This window comes from Oncorhynchus kisutch, linkage group LG19 (assembly GCF_002021735.2).
Source record: "Oncorhynchus kisutch isolate 150728-3 linkage group LG19, Okis_V2, whole genome shotgun sequence".
NCBI classification, from domain to species: domain Eukaryota; kingdom Metazoa; phylum Chordata; class Actinopteri; order Salmoniformes; family Salmonidae; genus Oncorhynchus; species Oncorhynchus kisutch.
In genome coordinates, this window is record NC_034192.2 from 62,443,641 (window position 1) to 62,466,279 (window position 22,639).

Genomic DNA, 22,639 nt, shown 5'->3' on the forward strand with positions numbered 1-22,639 from the left:
AAGTGGTATTGGAGGGAAAACATATGACATCATTAAATAAATGTCCACTAAAAACAAATGTGCAGTTAAAATTGGCAACAAGCAAACAGACTTCTTCTCTCAGGGACGGGGAGTGAAACAGGGCTGTCCAACAAGTCCAACACTATTTAACATCTACATTTTACCTGACAAAGATGTTGGTTCCCAATTGGGGACCAGCCCCCCCACCGTCAGCTGGAACGGTAGCGCACGGAATGCAAAAATATTCTTAGAAATATTTAACCTCCACACATTAACAAGTCCAATAGCTCAAATGAAAGATAAACAATTTGTTTATCTAGCCAGCAAGTCAGATTTCTAAAATGTTTTACGGCGAAAACATAGCACATATTTATGTCAAACCACCACCGAAGACACACCGAAGACACAGCTAATTTCCATAGCCAAATTGAACAAAATATGCAATCACCAAACGCAGGATTAAAAGAAAAATAATTTCACTAACCTTTTGAAATCATCAGATGACAGTAATATAACATGTTACACAGTACATTTATGTTTTTTTCAATAATATGCTATAAATATCCATAAATCTCTGTTTACAATGACGCATTGTTAAAAAAATGCTACTCAAATGTCCGGAGAAATGACGATGGCTTCTGCACACGCCGTCAGCTAACATGGAATACACAACATAAACTTTGACTAAATATGCATGTTCTACATATATATAGAAAGATACACTTCTTCTAAATGCAATCGCTGTGTTACATTTATTTTTAACTTTACAGATTTCGTTCACTAGGCTATAATGTGAGTCGGCGCTCAGGAATTAGCATTTTGGCTCCTCTATCTCGGAGTCCACAGAAACCCAAATTTAACACATAAATGTTCCCTTACCTTTGCTGTTCTTCCATCAGAAGACCTGGAAGGGTTTATACTTACCAAAAACAGCTTTAGATTTGAAGTCTGTGTGTTTCGGTTATCAAACACGACATATTTTTGTTGAAATGCAGCCAAAAAGTAAAGTTGGTGCGCACCAAAACGTCGAAATTACATATTATATGTCGACTAAACTTGTCAAACTATGTTCAGAACACAGCGTTAGCATGTTATATAGCTTCACAGCAATTCTCAGGACGAAGAGAAACACAGGCATTGTTTAATCAATCTTGGAAGAAAGACACAACAGGAGTAGAACGCGCATGAGAGTAACCTGTTTTCTCGCGTGACCGAAAGGATTCGGCCCGTCATTACTCTCGTGAGCGCGCGATTCACACAATGAGAAGCCCCATTGAAAGCGGACACCGCGCTGAAGGCATAGGAACTGTTCCCAGGACTGTAGGTGCTTGGGAAGGGTGGGGGCGATGACGTCAAAGTTGGGCCAACTTTTTGGATGACAAGAGAGAGTTTGGGAGAATGAGTGCCCTGAGAGTTCTGCTTTACTTACAGACATAATTTAAACGGTTTTAGAAGCTTTAGAGTGTTTTCTATTCAATAATAATTTTTAATTGCATATATTAGCAATTTTTGACAGATTTTGTTTCTGTTTACCATGGGCACGCAATCACCCCAAAGGGGGCAGCAATCAGCCCTATCCCCAACAGGTTTTAATGAATTATCAACAAGCAAAGAGACTTCTTCTCTCAGGGACGGGGAGTGAAACAGGGCTGTCCAACAAGTCCAACACTATTTAACATCTACATTAATGAATTATCAACAAGCAAACAGACTTCTTCTCTCAGGGACGGGGAGTGAAACAGGGCTGTCCAACAAGTCCAACACTATTTAACATCTACATTAATGAATTATCAACAAGCAAACAGACTTCTTCTCTCAGGGACGGGGAGTGAAACAGGGCTGTCCAACAAGTCCAACACTATTTAACATTACATTAATGAATTATCAACAAGCAAACAGACTTCTTCTCTCAGGGACGTGGAGTGAAACAGGGCTGTCCAACAAGTCCAACACTATTTAACATCTACATTAATGAATTATCAACAAGCAAAGAGACTTATTCTCTCAGGGACGGGGAGTGAAACAGGGCTGTCCAACAAGTCCAACACTATTTAACATTACATTCATGAATTAACAACAAGCAAACAGACTTCTTCTCTCAGGGACGGGAGTGAAACAGGGCTGTCCAACAAGTCCAACACTATTTAACATTACATTAATGAATTAACAACAAGCAAAGAGACTTCTTCTCTCAGGGACGGGGAGTGAAACAAGGCTGTCCAACAAGTCCAACACTATTTAACATCTACATTCATTAATGAACTGGCAAAAACATTAGACAAATCGGCAGCACCTGGTATCACCCTATACAACACTGAAATCAAGTGTCTGCTGTACACAGATGACCTGGTGCTGCTGTCTCCCACTAAGGAGGGTGTGCTATATGCAGATGACCTGGTGCTGCTGTCTCCCACTAAGGAGGGTGTGCTGTACGCAGATGACCTGGTGCTGCTGTCTCCCACTAAGGAGGGTGTGCTGTACGCAGATGACCTGATGCTACTGTCTCCCACTAAGGAGGGTGTGCTGTACGCAGATGACCTGGTGCTACTGTCTCCCACTAAGGAGGGTGTGCTGTACGCAGATGACCTGGTGCTACTGTCTCCCACTAAGGAGGGGTTACAGAAGCACCTAGATCACCTGCACAGGTTCTGTCAGACCTGGGCTCTGACCGTTAATCACAGGTTCTGTCAGACCTGGGCTCTGACCGTTAATCACAGGTTCTGTCAGACCTGGGCTCTGACCGTTAATCGCAGGTTCTGTCAGACCTGGGCTCTGACCGTTAATCGCAGGTTCTGTCAGACCTGGGCTCTGACCATTAATCGCAGGTTCTGTCAGACCTGGGCTCTGACCGTTAATCGGGAAAAAAAATTAATAGATTGATATTACAAAAAAGGTCCGTAAATCAGGATGACAAATATAAATTCTATTTGGGCACAGTTCTATTAGAACACACCAAAAAATACATGTATCTAGGACTAAATATCACCAACACAGGTAGCTTTCACATGGCTGTGAATGAGCTCAGAGACAAAGCAAGAAGAGCATTCTATGCCATTAAAAGGAACATTAAAATCAAAATTCCAATAAGAATCTGTCTCAAAATGTTTCAATCAGTTATAGAACCAATTGCTCTATATGGCAGTGAAGTATGGGGTCCACTCTCTAATAATGAATTTACCAAATGGGACAAACATCCAATCAAAATACTGCATGCAGAGTTTAGCAAGACTGTATTGCAAGTGCAAAGAAAAACTCCAAATAACGCATGTAGAGCAGAATTGGGCCAATACCCCCTGTTTATTCGAATAGAAAAAAAGGGCCATCAAATTTTACAACCATCTAAAAAGAAGTGACCCCAAAATGTTCCATCACACAGCTCCACAATGTCAAGAGATTAAACAAGAGAAGAGTCCCCTCAGCCAGCTGGTTCTGAGGCTCAGTTCACTAACTCAAACCAACCCCGTAGAGCCTCAGGACAGCACTCAGACAGCTGGTTCTGAGGCTCAGTTCACTAACCCAAACCAACCCCATAGAGCCTCAGGTCAGCACTCAGACAGCTGGTTCTGAGGCTCAGTTCACTAACTCAAACCAACCCCGTAGAGCCTCAGGACAGCACTCAGACAGCTGGTTCTGAGGCTCAGTTCACTAACCCAAACCAACCCCATAGAGCCTCAGGACAGCACTCAGACAGCTGGTTCTGAGGCTCAGTTCACTAACCCAAACCAACCCCATAGAGCCTCAGGACAGCACTCAGACAGCTGGTTCTGAGGCTCAGTTCACTAACCCAAACCAACCCCATAGAGCCTCAGGACAGCACTCAGACAGCTGGTTCTGAGGCTCAGTTCACTAACTCAAACCAACCCCATAGAGCCTCAGGACAGCACTCAGACAGCTGGTTCTGAGGCTCAGTTCACTAACCCAAACCAACCCCATAGAGCCTCAGGACAGCACTCAGACAGCTGGTTCTGAGGCTCAGTTCACTAACTCAAACCAACCCCGTAGAGCCTCAGGACAGCACTCAGACAGCTGGTTCTGAGGCTCAGTTCACTAACCCAAACCAACCCCATAGAGCCTCAGGACAGCACTCAGACAGCTGGTTCTGAGGCTCAGTTCACCAACCCAAACCAACCCCATAGAGCCTCAGGACAGCACTCAGACAGCTGGTTCTGAGGCTCAGTTCACTAACTCAAACCAACCCCATAGAGCCTCAGGACAGCACTCAGACAGCTGGTTCTGAGGCTCAGTTCACTAACCCAAACCAACCCCATAGAGCCTCAGGACAGCACTCAGACAGCTGGTTCTGAGGCTCAGTTCACTAACCCAAACCAACCCCATAGAGCCTCAGGACAGCACTCAGACAGCTGGTTCTGAGGCTCAGTTCACTAACCCAAACCAACCCCATAGAGCCTCAGGACAGCACTCAGACAGCTGGTTCTGAGGCTCAGTTCACTAACCCAAACCAACCCCATAGAGCCTCAGGACAGCACTCAGACAGCTGGTTCTGAGGCTCAGTTCACTAACCCAAACCAACCCCATAGAGCCTCAGGACAGCACTCAGACAGCTGGTTCTGAGGCTCAGTTCACTAACCCAAACCAACCCCATAGAGCCTCAGGACAGCACTCAGACAGCTGGTTCTGAGGCTCAGTTCACTAACCCAAACCAACCCCATAGAGCCTCAGGACAGCACTCAGACAGCTGGTTCTGAGGCTCAGTTCACTAACCCAAACCAACCCTATAGAGCCTCAGGACAGCACTCAGACAGCTGGTTCTGAGGCTCAGTTCACTAACCCAAACCAACCCCATAGAGCCTCAGGACAGCACTCAGACAGCTGGTTCTGAGGCTCAGTTCACTAACCCAAACCAACCCCATAGAGCCTCAGGACAGCACTCAGACAGCTGGTTCTGAGGCTCAGTTCACTAACCCAAACCAACCCCATAGAGCCTCAGGACAGCACTCAGACAGCTGGTTCTGAGGCTCAGTTCACTAACCCAAACCAACCCCATAGAGCCTCAGGACAGCACTCAGACAGCTGGTTCTGAGGCTCAGTGCACTAACCCAAACCAACCCCATAGAGCCTCAGGACAGCACTCAGCAAATCTGTCCCAACTAAATCATCACAAAGGAAAAAGAAACATATATCACCTATTGGAAAGACACCACAAAAAATCTAAGTAAACTTCAATGCAATTTGGCTCTAAACAGACAGTACATGGTGGCAGATTATCTGACCACTGTGACTGATAGAAAACTGAGGAAAACACTGACTAGGTACAGATTCAGTGAGCACAGTCTGGCTATAGAGACCAGTCGTCACAGACAAACCTGGCTGCCCAGAGGGGACAGTCTGGCTATAGAGACCAGTCGTCACAGACAAACCTGGCTGCCCAGAGAGGACAGTCTGGCTATAGAGACCAGTCGTCACAGACAAACCTGGCTGCCCAGAGAGGACAGTCTGGCTATAGAGACCAGTCGTCACAGACAAACCTGGCTGCCCAGAGAGGACAGTCTGGCTATAGAGACCAGTCGTCACAGACAAACCTGGCTGCCCAGAGAGGACAGTCTGGCTATAGAGACCAGTCGTCACAGACAAACCTGGCTGCCCAGAGAGGACAGTCTGGCTATAGAGACCAGTCGTCACAGACAAACCTGGCTGCCCAGAGAGGACAGTCTGGCTATAGAGACCAGTCGTCACAGACAAACCTGGCTGCCCAGAGAGGACAGTCTGGCTATAGAGACCAGTCGTCACAGACAAACCTGGCTGCCCAGAGAGGACAGTCTGGCTATAGAGACCAGTCGTCACAGACAAACCTGGCTGCCCAGAGAGGACAGTCTGGCTATAGAGACCAGTCGTCACAGACAAACCTGGCTGCCCAGAGAGGACAGTCTGGCTATAGAGACCAGTCGTCACAGACAAACCTGGCTGCCCAGAGAGGACAGTCTGGCTATAGAGACCAGTCGTCACAGACAAACCTGGCTGCCCAGAGAGGACAGTCTGGCTATAGAGACCAGTCGTCACAGACAAACCTGGCTGCCCAGAGAGGACAGTCTGGCTATAGAGACCAGTCGTCACAGACAAACCTGGCTGCCCAGAGAGGACAGTCTGGCTATAGAGACCAGTCGTCACAGACAAACCTGGCTGCCCAGAGAGGACAGTCTGGCTATAGAGACCAGTCGTCACAGACAAACCTGGCTGCCCAGAGAGGACAGTCTGGCTATAGAGACCAGTCGTCACAGACAAACCTGGCTGCCCAGAGAGGACAGCCTGGCTATAGAGACCAGTCGTCACAGACAAACCTGGCTGCCCAGAGAGGACAGCCTGGCTATAGAGACCAGTCGTCACAGACAAACCTGGCTGCCCAGAGAGGACAGTCTGGCTATAGAGACCAGTCGTCACAGACAAACCTGGCTGCCCAGAGAGGACAGTCTGGCTATAGAGACCAGTCGTCACAGACAAACCTGGCTGCCCAGAGAGGACAGTCAGGCTATAGAGACCAGTCGTCACAGACAAACCTGGCTGCCCAGAGAGGACAGTCTGGCTATAGAGACCAGTCGTCACAGACAAACCTGGCTGCCCAGAGAGGACAGTCTGGCTATAGAGACCAGTCGTCACAGACAAACCTGGCTGCCCAGAGAGGACAGTCTGACTATAGAGACCAGTCGTCACAGACAAACCTGGCTGCCCAGAGAGGACAGTCTGGCTATAGAGACCAGTCGTCACAGACAAACCTGGCTGCCCAGAGAGGACAGTCTGGCTATAGAGACCAGTCGTCACAGACAAACCTGGCTGCCCAGAGAGGACAGTCTGGCTATAGAGACCAGTCGTCACAGACAAACCTGGCTGCCCAGAGAGGACAGTCTGGCTATAGAGACCAGTCGTCACAGACAAACCTGGCTGCCCAGAGAGGACAGTCTGGCTATAGAGACCAGTCGTCACAGACAAACCTGGCTGCCCAGAGAGGACAGTCTGGCTATAGAGACCAGTCGTCACAGACAAACCTGGCTGCCCAGAGAGGACAGTCTGGCTATAGAGACCAGTCGTCACAGACAAACCTGGCTGCCCAGAGAGGACAGTCTGGCTATAGAGACCAGTCGTCACAGACAAACCTGGCTGCCCAGAGAGGACAGTCTGGCTATAGAGACCAGTCGTCACAGACAAACCTGGCTGCCCAGAGAGGACAGTCTGGCTATAGAGACCAGTCGTCACAGACAAACCTGGCTGCCCAGAGAGGACAGTCTGGCTATAGAGACCAGTCGTCACAGACAAACCTGGCTGCCCAGAGAGGACAGTCTGGCTATAGAGACCAGTCGTCACAGACAAACCTGGCTGCCCAGAGAGGACAGTCTGGCTATAGAGACCAGTCGTCACAGACAAACCTGGCTGCCCAGAGAGGACAGTCTGGCTATAGAGACCAGTCGTCACAGACAAACCTGGCTGCCCAGAGAGGACAGTCTGGCTATAGAGACCAGTCGTCACAGACAAACCTGGCTGCCCAGAGAGGACAGTCTGGCTATAGAGACCAGTCGTCACAGACAAACCTGGCTGCCCAGAGAGGACAGTCTGGCTATAGAGACCAGTCGTCACAGACAAACCTGGCTGCCCAGAGAGGACAGTCTGGCTATAGAGACCAGTCGTCACAGACAAACCTGGCTGCCCAGAGAGGACAGTCTGGCTATAGAGACCAGTCGTCACAGACAAACCTGGCTGCCCAGAGAGGACAGCCTGGCTATAGAGACCAGTCGTCACAGACAAACCTGGCTGCCCAGAGAGGACAGCCTGGCTATAGAGACCAGTCGTCACAGACAAACCTGGCTGCCCAGAGAGGACAGTCTGGCTATAGAGACCAGTCGTCACAGACAAACCTGGCTGCCCAGAGAGGACAGTCTGGCTATAGAGACCAGTCGTCACAGACAAACCTGGCTGCCCAGAGAGGACAGTCAGGCTATAGAGACCAGTCGTCACAGACAAACCTGGCTGCCCAGAGAGGACAGTCTGGCTATAGAGACCAGTCGTCACAGACAAACCTGGCTGCCCAGAGAGGACAGTCTGGCTATAGAGACCAGTCGTCACAGACAAACCTGGCTGCCCAGAGAGGACAGTCTGACTATAGAGACCAGTCGTCACAGACAAACCTGGCTGCCCAGAGAGGACAGTCTGGCTATAGAGACCAGTCGTCACAGACAAACCTGGCTGCCCAGAGAGGACAGTCTGGCTATAGAGACCAGTCGTCACAGACAAACCTGGCTGCCCAGAGAGGACAGTCTGGCTATAGAGACCAGTCGTCACAGACAAACCTGGCTGCCCAGAGAGGACAGTCTGGCTATAGAGACCAGTCGTCACAGACAAACCTGGCTGCCCAGAGAGGACAGTCTGGCTATAGAGACCAGTCGTCACAGACAAACCTGGCTGCCCAGAGAGGACAGTCTGGCTATAGAGACCAGTCGTCACAGACAAACCTGGCTGCCCAGAGAGGACAGTCTGGCTATAGAGACCAGTCGTCACAGACAAACCTGGCTGCCCAGAGAGGACAGTCTGGCTATAGAGACCAGTCGTCACAGACAAACCTGGCTGCCCAGAGAGGACAGTCTGGCTATAGAGACCAGTCGTCACAGACAAACCTGGCTGCCCAGAGAGGACAGTCTGACTATAGAGACCAGTCGTCACAGACAAACCTGGCTGCCCAGAGAGGACAGTCTGGCTATAGAGACCAGTCGTCACAGACAAACCTGGCTGCCCAGAGAGGACAGTCTGGCTATAGAGACCAGTCGTCACAGACAAACCTGGCTGCCCAGAGAGGACAGTCTGGCTATAGAGACCAGTCGTCACAGACAAACCTGGCTGCCCAGAGAGGACAGTCTGGCTATAGAGACCAGTCGTCACAGACAAACCTGGCTGCCCAGAGAGGACAGTCTGGCTATAGAGACCAGTCGTCACAGACAAACCTGGCTGCCCAGAGAGGACAGTCTGGCTATAGAGACCAGTCGTCACAGACAAACCTGGCTGCCCAGAGAGGACAGTCTGGCTATAGAGACCAGTCGTCACAGACAAACCTGGCTGCCCAGAGAGGACAGTCTGGCTATAGAGACCAGTCGTCACAGACAAACCTGGCTGCCCAGAGAGGACAGTCTGGCTATAGAGACCAGTCGTCACAGACAAACCTGGCTGCCCAGAGAGGACAGTCTGGCTATAGAGACCAGTCGTCACAGACAAACCTGGCTGCCCAGAGAGGACAGCCTGGCTATAGAGACCAGTCGTCACAGACAAACCTGGCTGCCCAGAGAGGACAGTCTGGCTATAGAGACCAGTCGTCACAGACAAACCTGGCTGCCCAGAGAGGACAGTCTGGCTATAGAGACCAGTCGTCACAGACAAACCTGGCTGCCCAGAGAGGACAGTCTGGCTATAGAGACCAGTCGTCACAGACAAACCTGGCTGCCCAGAGAGGACAGTCTGGCTATAGAGACCAGTCGTCACAGACAAACCTGGCTGCCCAGAGAGGACAGTCTGGCTATAGAGACCAGTCGTCACAGACAAACCTGGCTGCCCAGAGAGGACAGTCTGGCTATAGAGACCAGTCGTCACAGACAAACCTGGCTGCCCAGAGAGGACAGTCTGGCTATAGAGACCAGTCGTCACAGACAAACCTGGCTGCCCAGAGAGGACAGTCTGGCTATAGAGACCAGTCGTCACAGACAAACCTGGCTGCCCAGAGAGGACAGTCTGGCTATAGAGACCAGTCGTCACAGACAAACCTGGCTGCCCAGAGAGGACAGTCTGGCTATAGAGACCAGTCGTCACAGACAAACCTGGCTGCCCAGAGAGGACAGTCTGGCTATAGAGACCAGTCGTCACAGACAAACCTGGCTGCCCAGAGAGGACAGTCTGGCTATAGAGACCAGTCGTCACAGACAAACCTGGCTGCCCAGAGAGGACAGTCTGGCTATAGAGACCAGTCGTCACAGACAAACCTGGCTGCCCAGAGAGGACAGTCTGACTATAGAGACCAGTCGTCACAGACAAACCTGGCTGCCCAGAGAGGACAGTCAGGCTATAGAGACCAGTCGTCACAGACAAACCTGGCTGCCCAGAGAGGACAGTCTGGCTATAGAGACCAGTCGTCACAGACAAACCTGGCTGCCCAGAGAGGACAGTCTGGCTATAGAGACCAGTCGTCACAGACAAACCTGGCTGCCCAGAGAGGACAGTCTGGCTATAGAGACCAGTCGTCACAGACAAACCTGGCTGCCCAGAGAGGACAGTCTGGCTATAGAGACCGGTCGTAACAGACAAACCTGGCTGCCCAGAGAGGACAGTCTGGCTATAGAGACCAGTCGTCACAGACAAACCTGGCTGCCCAGAGAGGACAGTCTGGCTATAGAGACCGGTCGTAACAGACAAACCTGGCTGCCCAGAGAGGACAGTCTGGCTATAGAGACCGGTCGTAACAGACAAACCTGGCTGCCCAGAGAGGACAGTCTGGCTATAGAGACCAGTCGTCACAGACAAACCTGGCTGCCCAGAGAGGACAGTCTGACTATAGAGACCAGTCGTCACAGACAAACCTGGCTGCCCAGAGAGGACAGTCTGGCTATAGAGACCGGTCGTAACAGACAAACCTGGCTGCCCAGAGAGGACAGTCTGGCTATAGAGACCGGTCGTAACAGACAAACCTGGCTGCCCAGAGAGGACAGTCTGGCTATAGAGACCAGTCGTCACAGACAAACCTGGCTACCCAGAGAGGACAGTCTGGCTATAGAGACCGGTCGTAACAGACAAACCTGGCTGCCCAGAGAGGACAGTCTGGCTATAGAGACCAGTCGTCACAGACAAACCTGGCTGCCCAGAGAGGACAGTCTGGCTATAGAGACCAGTCGTCACAGACAAACCTGGCTACCCAGAGAGGACAGTCTGGCTATAGAGACCGGTCGTAACAGACAAACCTGGCTGCCCAGAGAGGACAGTCTGGCTATAGAGACCAGTCGTCACAGACAAACCTGGCTGCCCAGAGAGGACAGTCTGGCTATAGAGACCAGTCGTAACAGACAAACCTGGCTGCCCAGAGAGGACAGTCTGGCTATAGAGACCAGTCGTCACAGACAAACCTGGCTGCCCAGAGAGGACAGTCTGGCTATAGAGACCAGTCGTCACAGACAAACCTGGCTGCCCAGAGAGGACAGTCTGACTATAGAGACCAGTCGTCACAGACAAACCTGGCTGCCCAGAGAGGACAGTCTGGCTATAGAGACCAGTCGTCACAGACAAACCTGGCTGCCCAGAGAGGACAGTCTGGCTATAGAGACCAGTCGTCACAGACAAACCTGGCTGCCCAGAGAGGACAGTCTGGCTATAGAGACCAGTCGTCACAGACAAACCTGGCTGCCCAGAGAGGACAGTCTGGCTATAGAGACCAGTCGTCACAGACAAACCTGGCTGCCCAGAGAGGACAGTCTGGCTATAGAGACCAGTCGTCACAGACAAACCTGGCTGCCCAGAGAGGACAGTCTGACTATAGAGACCAGTCGTCACAGACAAACCTGGCTGCCCAGAGAGGACAGTCTGGCTATAGAGACCAGTCGTCACAGACAAACCTGGCTGCCCAGAGAGGACAGTCTGGCTATAGAGACCAGTCGTCACAGACAAACCTGGCTGCCCAGAGAGGACAGTCTGGCTATAGAGACCAGTCGTCACAGACAAACCTGGCTGCCCAGAGAGGACAGTCTGGCTATAGAGACCAGTCGTCACAGACAAACCTGGCTGCCCAGAGAGGACAGTCTGGCTATAGAGACCGGTCGTAACAGACAAACCTGGCTGCCCAGAGAGGACAGTCTGGCTATAGAGACCAGTCGTCACAGACAAACCTGGCTGCCCAGAGAGGACAGTCTGGCTATAGAGACCGGTCGTAACAGACAAACCTGGCTGCCCAGAGAGGACAGTCTGGCTATAGAGACCGGTCGTAACAGACAAACCTGGCTGCCCAGAGAGGACAGTCTGGCTATAGAGACCAGTCGTCACAGACAAACCTGGCTGCCCAGAGAGGACAGTCTGACTATAGAGACCAGTCGTCACAGACAAACCTGGCTGCCCAGAGAGGACAGTCTGGCTATAGAGACCGGTCGTAACAGACAAACCTGGCTGCCCAGAGAGGACAGTCTGGCTATAGAGACCAGTCGTCACAGACAAACCTGGCTACCCAGAGAGGACAGTCTGGCTATAGAGACCGGTCGTAACAGACAAACCTGGCTGCCCAGAGAGGACAGTCTGGCTATAGAGACCAGTCGTCACAGACAAACCTGGCTGCCCAGAGAGGACAGTCTGGCTATAGAGACCAGTCGTAACAGACAAACCTGGCTGCCCAGAGAGGACAGTCTGGCTATAGAGACCAGTCGTCACAGACAAACCTGGCTGCCCAGAGAGGACAGTCTGGCTATAGAGACCAGTCGTCACAGACAAACCTGGCTGCCCAGAGAGGACAGTCTGACTATAGAGACCAGTCGTCACAGACAAACCTGGCTGCCCAGAGAGGACAGTCTGGCTATAGAGACCAGTCGTCACAGACAAACCTGGCTGCCCAGAGAGGACAGTCTGGCTATAGAGACCAGTCGTCACAGACAAACCTGGCTGCCCAGAGAGGACAGTCTGGCTATAGAGACCAGTCGTCACAGACAAACCTGGCTGCCCAGAGAGGACAGTCTGGCTATAGAGACCAGTCGTCACAGACAAACCTGGCTGCCCAGAGAGGACAGTCTGGCTATAGAGACCAGTCGTCACAGACAAACCTGGCTGCCCAGAGAGGACAGTCTGACTATAGAGACCAGTCGTCACAGACAAACCTGGCTGCCCAGAGAGGACAGTCTGGCTATAGAGACCAGTCGTCACAGACAAACCTGGCTGCCCAGAGAGGACAGTCTGGCTATAGAGACCAGTCGTCACAGACAAACCTGGCTGCCCAGAGAGGACAGTCTGGCTATAGAGACCAGTCGTCACAGACAAACCTGGCTGCCCAGAGAGGACAGTCTGACTATAGAGACCAGTCGTCACAGACAAACCTGGCTGCCCAGAGAGGACAGTCTGGCTATAGAGACCAGTCGTCACAGACAAACCTGGCTGCCCAGAGAGGACAGTCTGGCTATAGAGACCAGTCGTCACAGACAAACCTGGCTGCCCAGAGAGGACAGTCTGGCTATAGAGACCAGTCGTCACAGACAAACCTGGCTGCCCAGAGAGGACAGCCTGGCTATAGAGACCAGTCGTCACAGACAAACCTGGCTGCCCAGAGAGGACTGTCTGGCTATAGAGACCAGTCGTCACAGACAAACCTGGCTGCCCAGAGAGGACAGTCTGGCTATAGAGACCAGTCGTCACAGACAAACCTGGCTGCCCAGAGAGGACAGTCTGGCTATAGAGACCAGTCGTCACAGACAAACCTGGCTGCCCAGAGAGGACAGTCTGACTATAGAGACCAGTCGTCACAGACAAACCTGGCTGCCCAGAGAGGACAGTCTGACTATAGAGACCAGTCGTCACAGACAAACCTGGCTGCCCAGAGAGGACAGTCTGGCTATAGAGACCAGTCGTCACAGACTAACCTGGCTGCCCAGAGAGGACAGTCTGGCTATAGAGACCAGTCGTCACAGACAAACCTGGCTGCCCAGAGAGGACAGTCTGGCTATAGAGACCAGTCGTCACAGACAAACCTGGCTGCCCAGAGAGGACAGTCTGACTATAGAGACCAGTCGTCACAGACAAACCTGGCTGCCCAGAGAGGACAGTCTGACTATAGAGACCAGTCGTCACAGACAAACCTGGCTGCCCAGAGAGGACAGTCTGGCTATAGAGACCAGTCGTCACAGACAAACCTGGCTGCCCAGAGAGGACAGTCTGGCTATAGAGACCAGTCGTCACAGACAAACCTGGCTGCCCAGAGAGGACAGTCTGGCTATAGAGACCAGTCGTCACAGACAAACCTGGCTGCCCAGAGAGGACAGTCTGGCTATAGAGACCAGTCGTCACAGACAAACCTGGCTGCCCAGAGAGGACAGTCTGGCTATAGAGACCGGTCGTCACAGACAAACCTGGCTGCCCAGAGAGGACAGTCTGGCTATAGAGACCAGTCGTCACAGACAAACCTGGCTGCCCAGAGAGGACAGTCTGGCTATAGAGACCAGTCGTCACAGACAAACCTGGCTGCCCAGAGAGGACAGTCTGGCTATAGAGACCAGTCGTCACAGACAAACCTGGCTGCCCAGAGAGGACAGTCTGGCTATAGAGACCAGTCGTCACAGACAAACCTGGCTGCCCAGAGAGGACAGTCTGGCTATAGAGACCAGTCGTCACAGACAACCTGGCTGCCCAGAGAGGACAGTCTGGCTATAGAGACCAGTCGTCACAGACTAACCTGGCTGCCCAGAGAGGACAGTCTGGCTATAGAGACCAGTCGTCACAGACAAACCTGGCTGCCCAGAGAGGACAGTCTGGCTATAGAGACCAGTCGTCACAGACAAACCTGGCTGCCCAGAGAGGACAGTCTGGCTATAGAGACCAGTCGTCACAGACAAACCTGGCTGCCCAGAGAGGACAGTCTGGCTATAGAGACCAGTCGTCACAGACAAACCTGGCTGCCCAGAGAGGACAGTCTGGCTATAGAGACCAGTCGTCACAGACAAACCTGGCTGCCCAGAGAGGACAGTCTGGCTATAGAGACCAGTCGTCACAGACAAACCTGGCTGCCCAGAGAGGACAGTCTGGCTATAGAGACCGGTCGTCACAGACAAACCTGGCTGCCCAGAGAGGACAGTCTGGCTATAGAGACCAGTCGTCACAGACAAACCTGGCTGCCCAGAGAGGACAGTCTGGCTATAGAGACCAGTCGTCACAGACAAACCTGGCTGCCCAGAGAGGACAGTCTGGCTATAGAGACCAGTCGTCACAGACAAACCTGGCTGCCCAGAGAGGACAGTCTGGCTATAGAGACCAGTCGTCACAGACAAACCTGGCTGCCCAGAGAGGACAGTCTGGCTATAGAGACCAGTCGTCACAGACAAACCTGGCTGCCCAGAGAGGACAGTCTGGCTATAGAGACCAGTCGTCACAGACAAACCTGGCTGCCCAGAGAGGACAGTCTGACTATAGAGACCAGTCGTCACAGACAAACCTGGCTGCCCAGAGAGGACAGTCTGGCTATAGAGACCGGTCGTCACAGACAAACCTGGCTGCCCAGAGAGGACAGTCTGGCTATAGAGACCAGTCGTCACAGACAAACCTGGCTGCCCAGAGAGGACAGTCTGGCTATAGAGACCAGTCGTCACAGACAAACCTGGCTGCCCAGAGAGGACAGTCTGGCTATAGAGACCAGTCGTCACAGACAAACCTGGCTGCCCAGAGAGGACAGTCTGGCTATAGAGACCAGTCGTCACAGACAAACCTGGCTGCCCAGAGAGGACAGTCTGGCTATAGAGACCGGTCGTAACAGACAAACCTGGCTGCCCAGAGAGGACAGTCTGGCTATAGAGACCAGTCGTCACAGACAAACCTGGCTGCCCAGAGAGGACAGTCTGGCTATAGAGACCAGTCGTCACAGACAAACCTGGCTGCCCAGAGAGGACAGTCTGGCTATAGAGACCAGTCGTCACAGACAAACCTGGCTGCCCAGAGAGGACAGTCTGGCTATAGAGACCAGTCGTCACAGACAAACCTGGCTGCCCAGAGAGGACAGTCTGGCTATAGAGACCAGTCGTCACAGACAAACCTGGCTGCCCAGAGAGGACAGTCTGGCTATAGAGACCAGTCGTCACAGACAAACCTGGCTGCCCAGAGAGGACAGTCTGGCTATAGAGACCAGTCGTCACAGACAAACCTGGCTGCCCAGAGAGGACAGTCTGGCTATAGAGACCGGTCGTCACAGACAAACCTGGCTGCCCAGAGAGGACAGTCTGGCTATAGAGACCAGTCGTCACAGACAAACCTGGCTGCCCAGAGAGGACAGTCTGGCTATAGAGACCAGTCGTCACAGACAAACCTGGCTGCCCAGAGAGGACAGTCTGGCTATAGAGACCAGTCGTCACAGACAAACCTGGCTGCCCAGAGAGGACAGTCTGGCTATAGAGACCAGTCGTCACAGACAAACCTGGCTGCCCAGAGAGGACAGTCTGGCTATAGAGACCAGTCGTCACAGACAAACCTGGCTGCCCAGAGAGGACAGTCTGGCTATAGAGACCAGTCGTCACAGACAAACCTGGCTGCCCAGAGAGGACAGTCTGACTATAGAGACCAGTCGTCACAGACAAACCTGGCTGCCCAGAGAGGACAGTCTGGCTATAGAGACCGGTCGTCACAGACAAACCTGGCTGCCCAGAGAGGACAGTCTGGCTATAGAGACCAGTCGTCACAGACAAACCTGGCTGCCCAGAGAGGACAGTCTGGCTATAGAGACCAGTCGTCACAGACAAACCTGGCTGCCCAGAGAGGACAGTCTGGCTATAGAGACCAGTCGTCACAGACAAACCTGGCTGCCCAGAGAGGACAGTCTGGCTATAGAGACCAGTCGTCACAGACAAACCTGGCTGCCCAGAGAGGACAGTCTGGCTATAGAGACCGGTCGTAACAGACAAACCTGGCTGCCCAGAGAGGACAGTCTGGCTATAGAGACCAGTCGTCACAGACAAACCTGGCTGCCCAGAGAGGACAGTCAGGCTATAGAGACCGGTCGTAACAGACAAACCTGGCTGCCCAGAGAGGACAGTCTGACTATAGAGACCAGTCGTCACAGACAAACCTGGCTGCCCAGAGAGGACAGTCTGGCTATAGAGACCAGTCGTCACAGACAAACCTGGCTGCCCAGAGAGGACAGTCTGGCTATAGAGACCAGTCGTCACAGACAAACCTGGCTGCCCAGAGAGGACAGTCTGGCTATAGAGACCAGTCGTCACAGACAAACCTGGCTGCCCAGAGAGGACAGTCTGGCTATAGAGACCAGTCGTCACAGACAAACCTGGCTGCCCAGAGAGGACAGTCTGGCTATAGAGACCAGTCGTCACAGACTAACCTGGCTGCCCAGAGAGGACAGTCTGGCTATAGAGACCAGTCGTCACAGACTAACCTGGCTGCCCAGAGAGGACAGTCTGGCTGCCCAGAGAGGACAGTCTGGCTGCCCAGAGAGGACAGTCTGGCTGCCCAGAGAGGACAGTCTGGCTGCCCAGAGAGGACAGTCTGGCTGCCCAGAGAGGACAGTCTGGCTGCCCAGAGAGGACAGTCTGGCTGCCCAGAGAGGACAGTCTGGCTGCCCAGAGAGGACAGGCTGGCAAAGAATTTTAAACTATAAAAGATAAAGAAAAAATCTAATATTTATTTATTGAAAAGCCAAAATGTGCAGTTCTATGTCCTCCTGCTACAACCTGAGGGACAGCCAGTGACAATGTAATAATATTTCCCATTTATTTTTTTGTTTTGGTTTTCATATCATGTCATGTTGCTTCTCAGTCAGGCTGTGACTGCTCTACTACTATTGCCTTAATCTATTATCCACAACTACTATTATTATTGCTGTTGAGAGAGAGAGAGAGAGAGAGAGAGAGAGAGAGAGACAGAGAGAGACAGAGAGAGACAGAGAGAGACAGAGAGAGACATACAGAGAGAAACATACAGAGAGAGACATACAGAGAGAGACATACAGAGAGAGACAGAGACAGCTGAAGGGTGGTTTGATCTTACTGTCTTGTGGTGCAGAGACGAATGTCTACTGTCCTGTACCACAAAAGCCTGGGCCTCGAGTAGAGACAGTAAAACACATACTGTATCTGCTGGGCTTGTGCTGCAATAGTGTAGGTATAAAATGTAATAAAAAACTGTAAACCCACCGAGTCCGTGTCTGTGTGTAGACATAGGAGGCATGGTGGACCAGACTTTGTTTAAAGGGTTGTAACACTCCACCATGTTGGAAGTCTTCAGCCCGTCTCGGCCCCCCACCACGTACAGCTTGTCGTCGATCACTGCCACCCCGAACTGCAGCCTCCGGCCGTTCATCACCCCCACCTGGATCCACGTGTTGGTCCGCAGGTCATACTTCTCTATGGTCGTAGATCCTATAGGAACACACAAGGAGATCTATAGATCCTATAGGAACCGACAATGAGATCTATAGATCCTATAGGAACAGACAAGGAGATCTATAGATCCTATAGGAAGAGACAAGGATATTTATTGATCCTATACAAACAGAGGATGATGCTGATGACTTCAGGTGATCCTTTTTAGAGGTTTAGCGTTGAATCTTATTCTGTTCTGATTCCTAGGACCCTCTATGTCTATCATAGTGTTTGATTATCCATCTACATTTTCCTAAATTGTGTGTTGTCAAACACAATTGGTAATGTGTTCTATTAAATGTACACTACCGTTCAAAGTTTGGGGTTATTTAGAAATGTCCTTGTTTTTTTAAAGAAAAGCACATTAAAGGCCAACATCCCGGAGTACCCTCTTCACTGTTGACGTTCAGACTGGTGTTTTGCGGATACTATTTAATGAAGCTGCCAGTTGAGGACTTGTGAGGCTTCTGTTTCTCAAACTAGATACTCTAATGTACTTGTCCTCTTGCTCAGTTGTGCACCGGGGCCTCCCACTCCTCTTTCTATTCTGGTTAGAGCCAGTTTGCGCTGTTCTATGAAGGGAGTAGTACACAGCCTTCTACGAGATCTTCAGTTTCTTTGCAATTTCTCTCATGGAATTTCTCAGAACAAGAATAGACTGACGAGTTTCAGAAGAAAGTGCTTTGTTTCTGGCCATTCTGAGCCTGTAATTGAACCCACAAATGCTGATGCTCCAGATATACAACTAGTCTAAAGAAGGCCAGTTTTATTGCTTCTTTAATCAGGACAACAGTTTTCAGCTGTGCTAACAAAATTGCAAAAGGATTTTCTAATGATCAATTAGCTTTATAAAATGATAAACTTGGATTAGCTAACACAACATGCCATTGGAACACAGGAGTGATGGTTGCTGATAATGGGCCTCTGTACGCCAATGTCTGCCGTTTCCAGCCACAATAGTCATTTAGCAATGTCTAATCTGTATTTCTGATCAATTTGATGTTATTTTAATGGACAAAAAAAATGTGCTTTTCTTTCAGAAACAAGGACATTTCTAAATGACCCCAAACTTTTGAACGATAGTGTGTATCTACAATGTATAGGATCCACTTAGGTATCAGATAAATGTGTGTTTGTCCATGGAATGAAAGGGTTAACCCTAGTCGTGTGGATTGAGCTGCATTACATTAGTAGCCTAATAGACCTGAAGTCTGGAACAATAAAAGCGTTGTCGTGGTCGGGCGAGATCGACGGTGACGTCACACATTAGCGGGCGTCCATCTTGGTAATGATCAAAACCTGTGGATGTCACACCCTGATCTGCTTCACCTGTCTTTGATCTTGTCTCCACCCCGAGACTGTGAAACGCACCTTATTCCCTATATCGAGCTCTAGTCAAAAGTAGTGCACTATATAGGGGAGTAGGGTGCCCTTTGGGATGCAAAACCCTACATAGGGCACTTCTTTTGACCAGAGCCCTATGGCCCTAGTGCACTATATAGAGGGAGAAGGGAATGCAGAGTAGGTCTAACCCTTGGTAGCGTCCATGCCTCCCACAGCGTAGAGTACTCCTACAGTGGACTTCCTGGGTTTAGTCCTGGGGCTCTGGAACATGAGGCGACGCTCTGGCAGCAGATGGTACTTCATGGCTTCCATTAGAAGCTTCTGGCATTCCAGGTCATCTGAGAACATCGTGTTGTTCTCCAGGTCAGCTAGGAGCTGGAATTAAAGGAGAGTTCTTTTCTGTTCAGTTCAGTAAATCGTTATTATCTCTTAATGGCGATTTTAAGTGCAGCATAAAAAAAGATACACAAAAATACACGAAAATACACAACACGTACAAAAAAAATAGTGTGATTGTATATCCTAAATGTACTTCTTTCAACCCGGAAGCAGTAACATTCAACCAGGAAGCAGTAACATTCAACCAGGAAGCAGTAACATTCAACCAGGAAGCAGTAACCAGTAAGGGTCCATTGTCCACTGGTCAAATGTACTGCACTATATAGGGAATAGGGTGCCATTTGTGATGAAGTCATTGATAACCTACTGACTACCTGTGGAGGTAGAAGAGGGTGCCATTTGTGATGAAGTCATTGATAACCTACTGACTACCTGTGGAGGTAGAAGAGGGTGCCATTTGTGATGAAGTCATTGATAACCTACTGACTACCTGTGGAGGTAGAAGAGGCAGGCGGATTTCGGCCAAGAGCACCCCAAGGTCCTGCTGGCGATGCTGAACGTCGAACCGCACCCACATCATCAGAGCCTGGAAAACGGTCTCCTCATCTGGTATGTTTATGTCGTCACTGGCCAAGAGTTTGACGATCTCAGCCGTAGGAAGCAGGAGAAACTCCTGGTTCTGAATCACCTCTGGGAAGTGCTCCTGAAACAGGGATGTAATCAGGGAGGAGGACTTCGTGGGAAAGGGAAAAATACTGCAACCCAATCTTACAGATGAGGGTCACCAAAACCCTGGTTTCATCTGGACGTTGGGTTGCAAAATACAAAATACATGCAATTTTCAGGTGTTGCCTGGATAGAAAAAGACAATGTATAAATGAAAGAAGACATCACTTGTTGCACTTGTAGAAGTTAATCATTCATTGGGTAAGTAAGTACATTAGGTTCTGCCCCTGAACAGGCAGTTAACCCACTGTTCCTAGGCCAGTTAACCCACTGTTCCTAGGCCAGTTAACCCACTGTTCCTAGGCCAGTTAACCCACTGTTCCTAGGCCAGTTAACCCACTGTTCCTAGGCCAGTTAACCCACTGTTCCTAGGCCAGTTAACCCACTGTTCCTAGGCCAGTTAACCCACTGTTCCTAGGCCAGTTAACCCACTGTTCCTAGGCCAGTTAACCCACTGTTCCTAGACCAGTTAACCCACTGTTCCTAGGCCAGTTAACCCACTGTTCCTAGGCCAGTTAACCCACTGTTCCTAGGTCAGTTAACCCACTGTTCCTAGGCCGTCATTGAAAATAAGAATTTGTTCTTAACTGACTTGCCTGGTTAAATAAAGGTAAAATAAAAAATAAATAAAAAGGTTGATAAATCGGTTAAGTAGATCCAGGGTAAACGTTTTGTCGGTGGATTGTTGTTTACAACAACAAATTAATTATCCATGTACCCGAAACCAGGAGTAGAATTACACATTCTTGGAGAATGTGATTAAGAAACAGCCAGAGCTGTCAGTCTCAGGAGCTAAATATACAGTCAATACCGACCGAATGCCTCGTTTGTTACTCGGTTGATGGATTCTCAGAATTTGACTGACATAGGAAGAAATCAGTCGATAAATCAGACGGTGAACTTTATTTAAACCTAATGAGCAACAAAATGTGGACATCAATGCTGCTAACATGGGCCAACATGACCTCTAAGCCACAGAGCAGAAAGGAAAGGAGGGTGGGGTGGTGGTGTACCTAGTCAGTAGTAGAACTGAATGCATTCAACTGGGATGTGTCATCCGTATTTACCACAGATTAATCACGTAACTGTTATCAGATCTCTATGCTAGTAGAGAACATAGCGACAACACACTGACAGAAATGTAATTAATGAAAATGTTCTGATTTCATAGCAAGTGATTAACTGTTAGTCTGAAACTTAGTCAGTATGAGGTAAATTACACCGTAACAGTCAGATTGGTGCTAGTTTAGCAAATAAAGAGTATGTTCAATCTGGAGCTCGCTATACATCTTTATATAGATTCATTTTCCTGTTGTTGGTCATCATCCCAGGTGGCAGGGTAGCCTAGTGGTTAGAGCGTTGGACTAGTAACCGGAAGGTTGCAAGTTCAAACCCCCGAGCTGAAAAGGTACAAATCTGTCGTTCTGCCCCTGAATAAGCAGTTAACCCACTGTTCCTAGGCTGTCATTGAAAATAAGAATTTGTTCTTAACTGACTTGCCTGGTTAAATAAAGGTAAAACAAAAAATATATATTTAGACATGCAAAACAACCGTCTTAATACTAGCAGAACTTTGGTTATAAATAACCAGGCTATAAACACAGTACATGTATATATACTACGGCTTTGTGTTATTGTCTCTACTAAGCGTCTTCAATGACTCTCTCTCGATAGTACCAGATGATGATATATAAAAGCCCTTTATGCTGCTTTGTAATGTTCAACAAGGACTAGAACAAAATCTGTTGTCTAGGAACAAGACCCTGTTATCTATTGCACCAGCAATAATAAATGTTGACACATTTAACATTTGCTTAGATGCAAGTGCCCGAACAATTACGAAAAGTAAGCATTATTAATTTAATCATTAATCTGTTACAAATTACAGTTGGCTTCACATAATCTATCATGATTGGGCTTTAGTATCTTAGCAGCGACAAGCCTAATGAAATTAGTCTCCTTCAGTGATCTGTTCTGGTAATCGAGAAGGACAGATCTTACAACTTGTTTGACGTTGGTATAGATTCATTATTTGTAATTACCATCAGCCAGAATGCTGACAACAACTTAATACATTGATTCTGCTGGCACTGCTACACTGCAGACTCTTCGATTCACAGACATGTACAGAGTGAGTCCAAAATGGCACC

The 22,639-nt window shown here is 49.9% G+C and overlaps 1 protein-coding gene across 1 annotated transcript in view; it reads right to left on the reverse strand.

The window, feature by feature from the left end:
* Positions 1-22,639, reverse strand: part of klhl4 (kelch-like family member 4) — a 66,799-nt gene that overhangs the window by 9,383 nt on the left and 34,777 nt on the right. Inside the window, 3 exon segments of the mRNA XM_031798261.1 lie at positions 17,853-18,077; positions 19,613-19,799; positions 20,254-20,466. Of these exon segments, the coding sequence (XP_031654121.1) occupies positions 17,853-18,077; positions 19,613-19,799; positions 20,254-20,466 (625 nt within the window).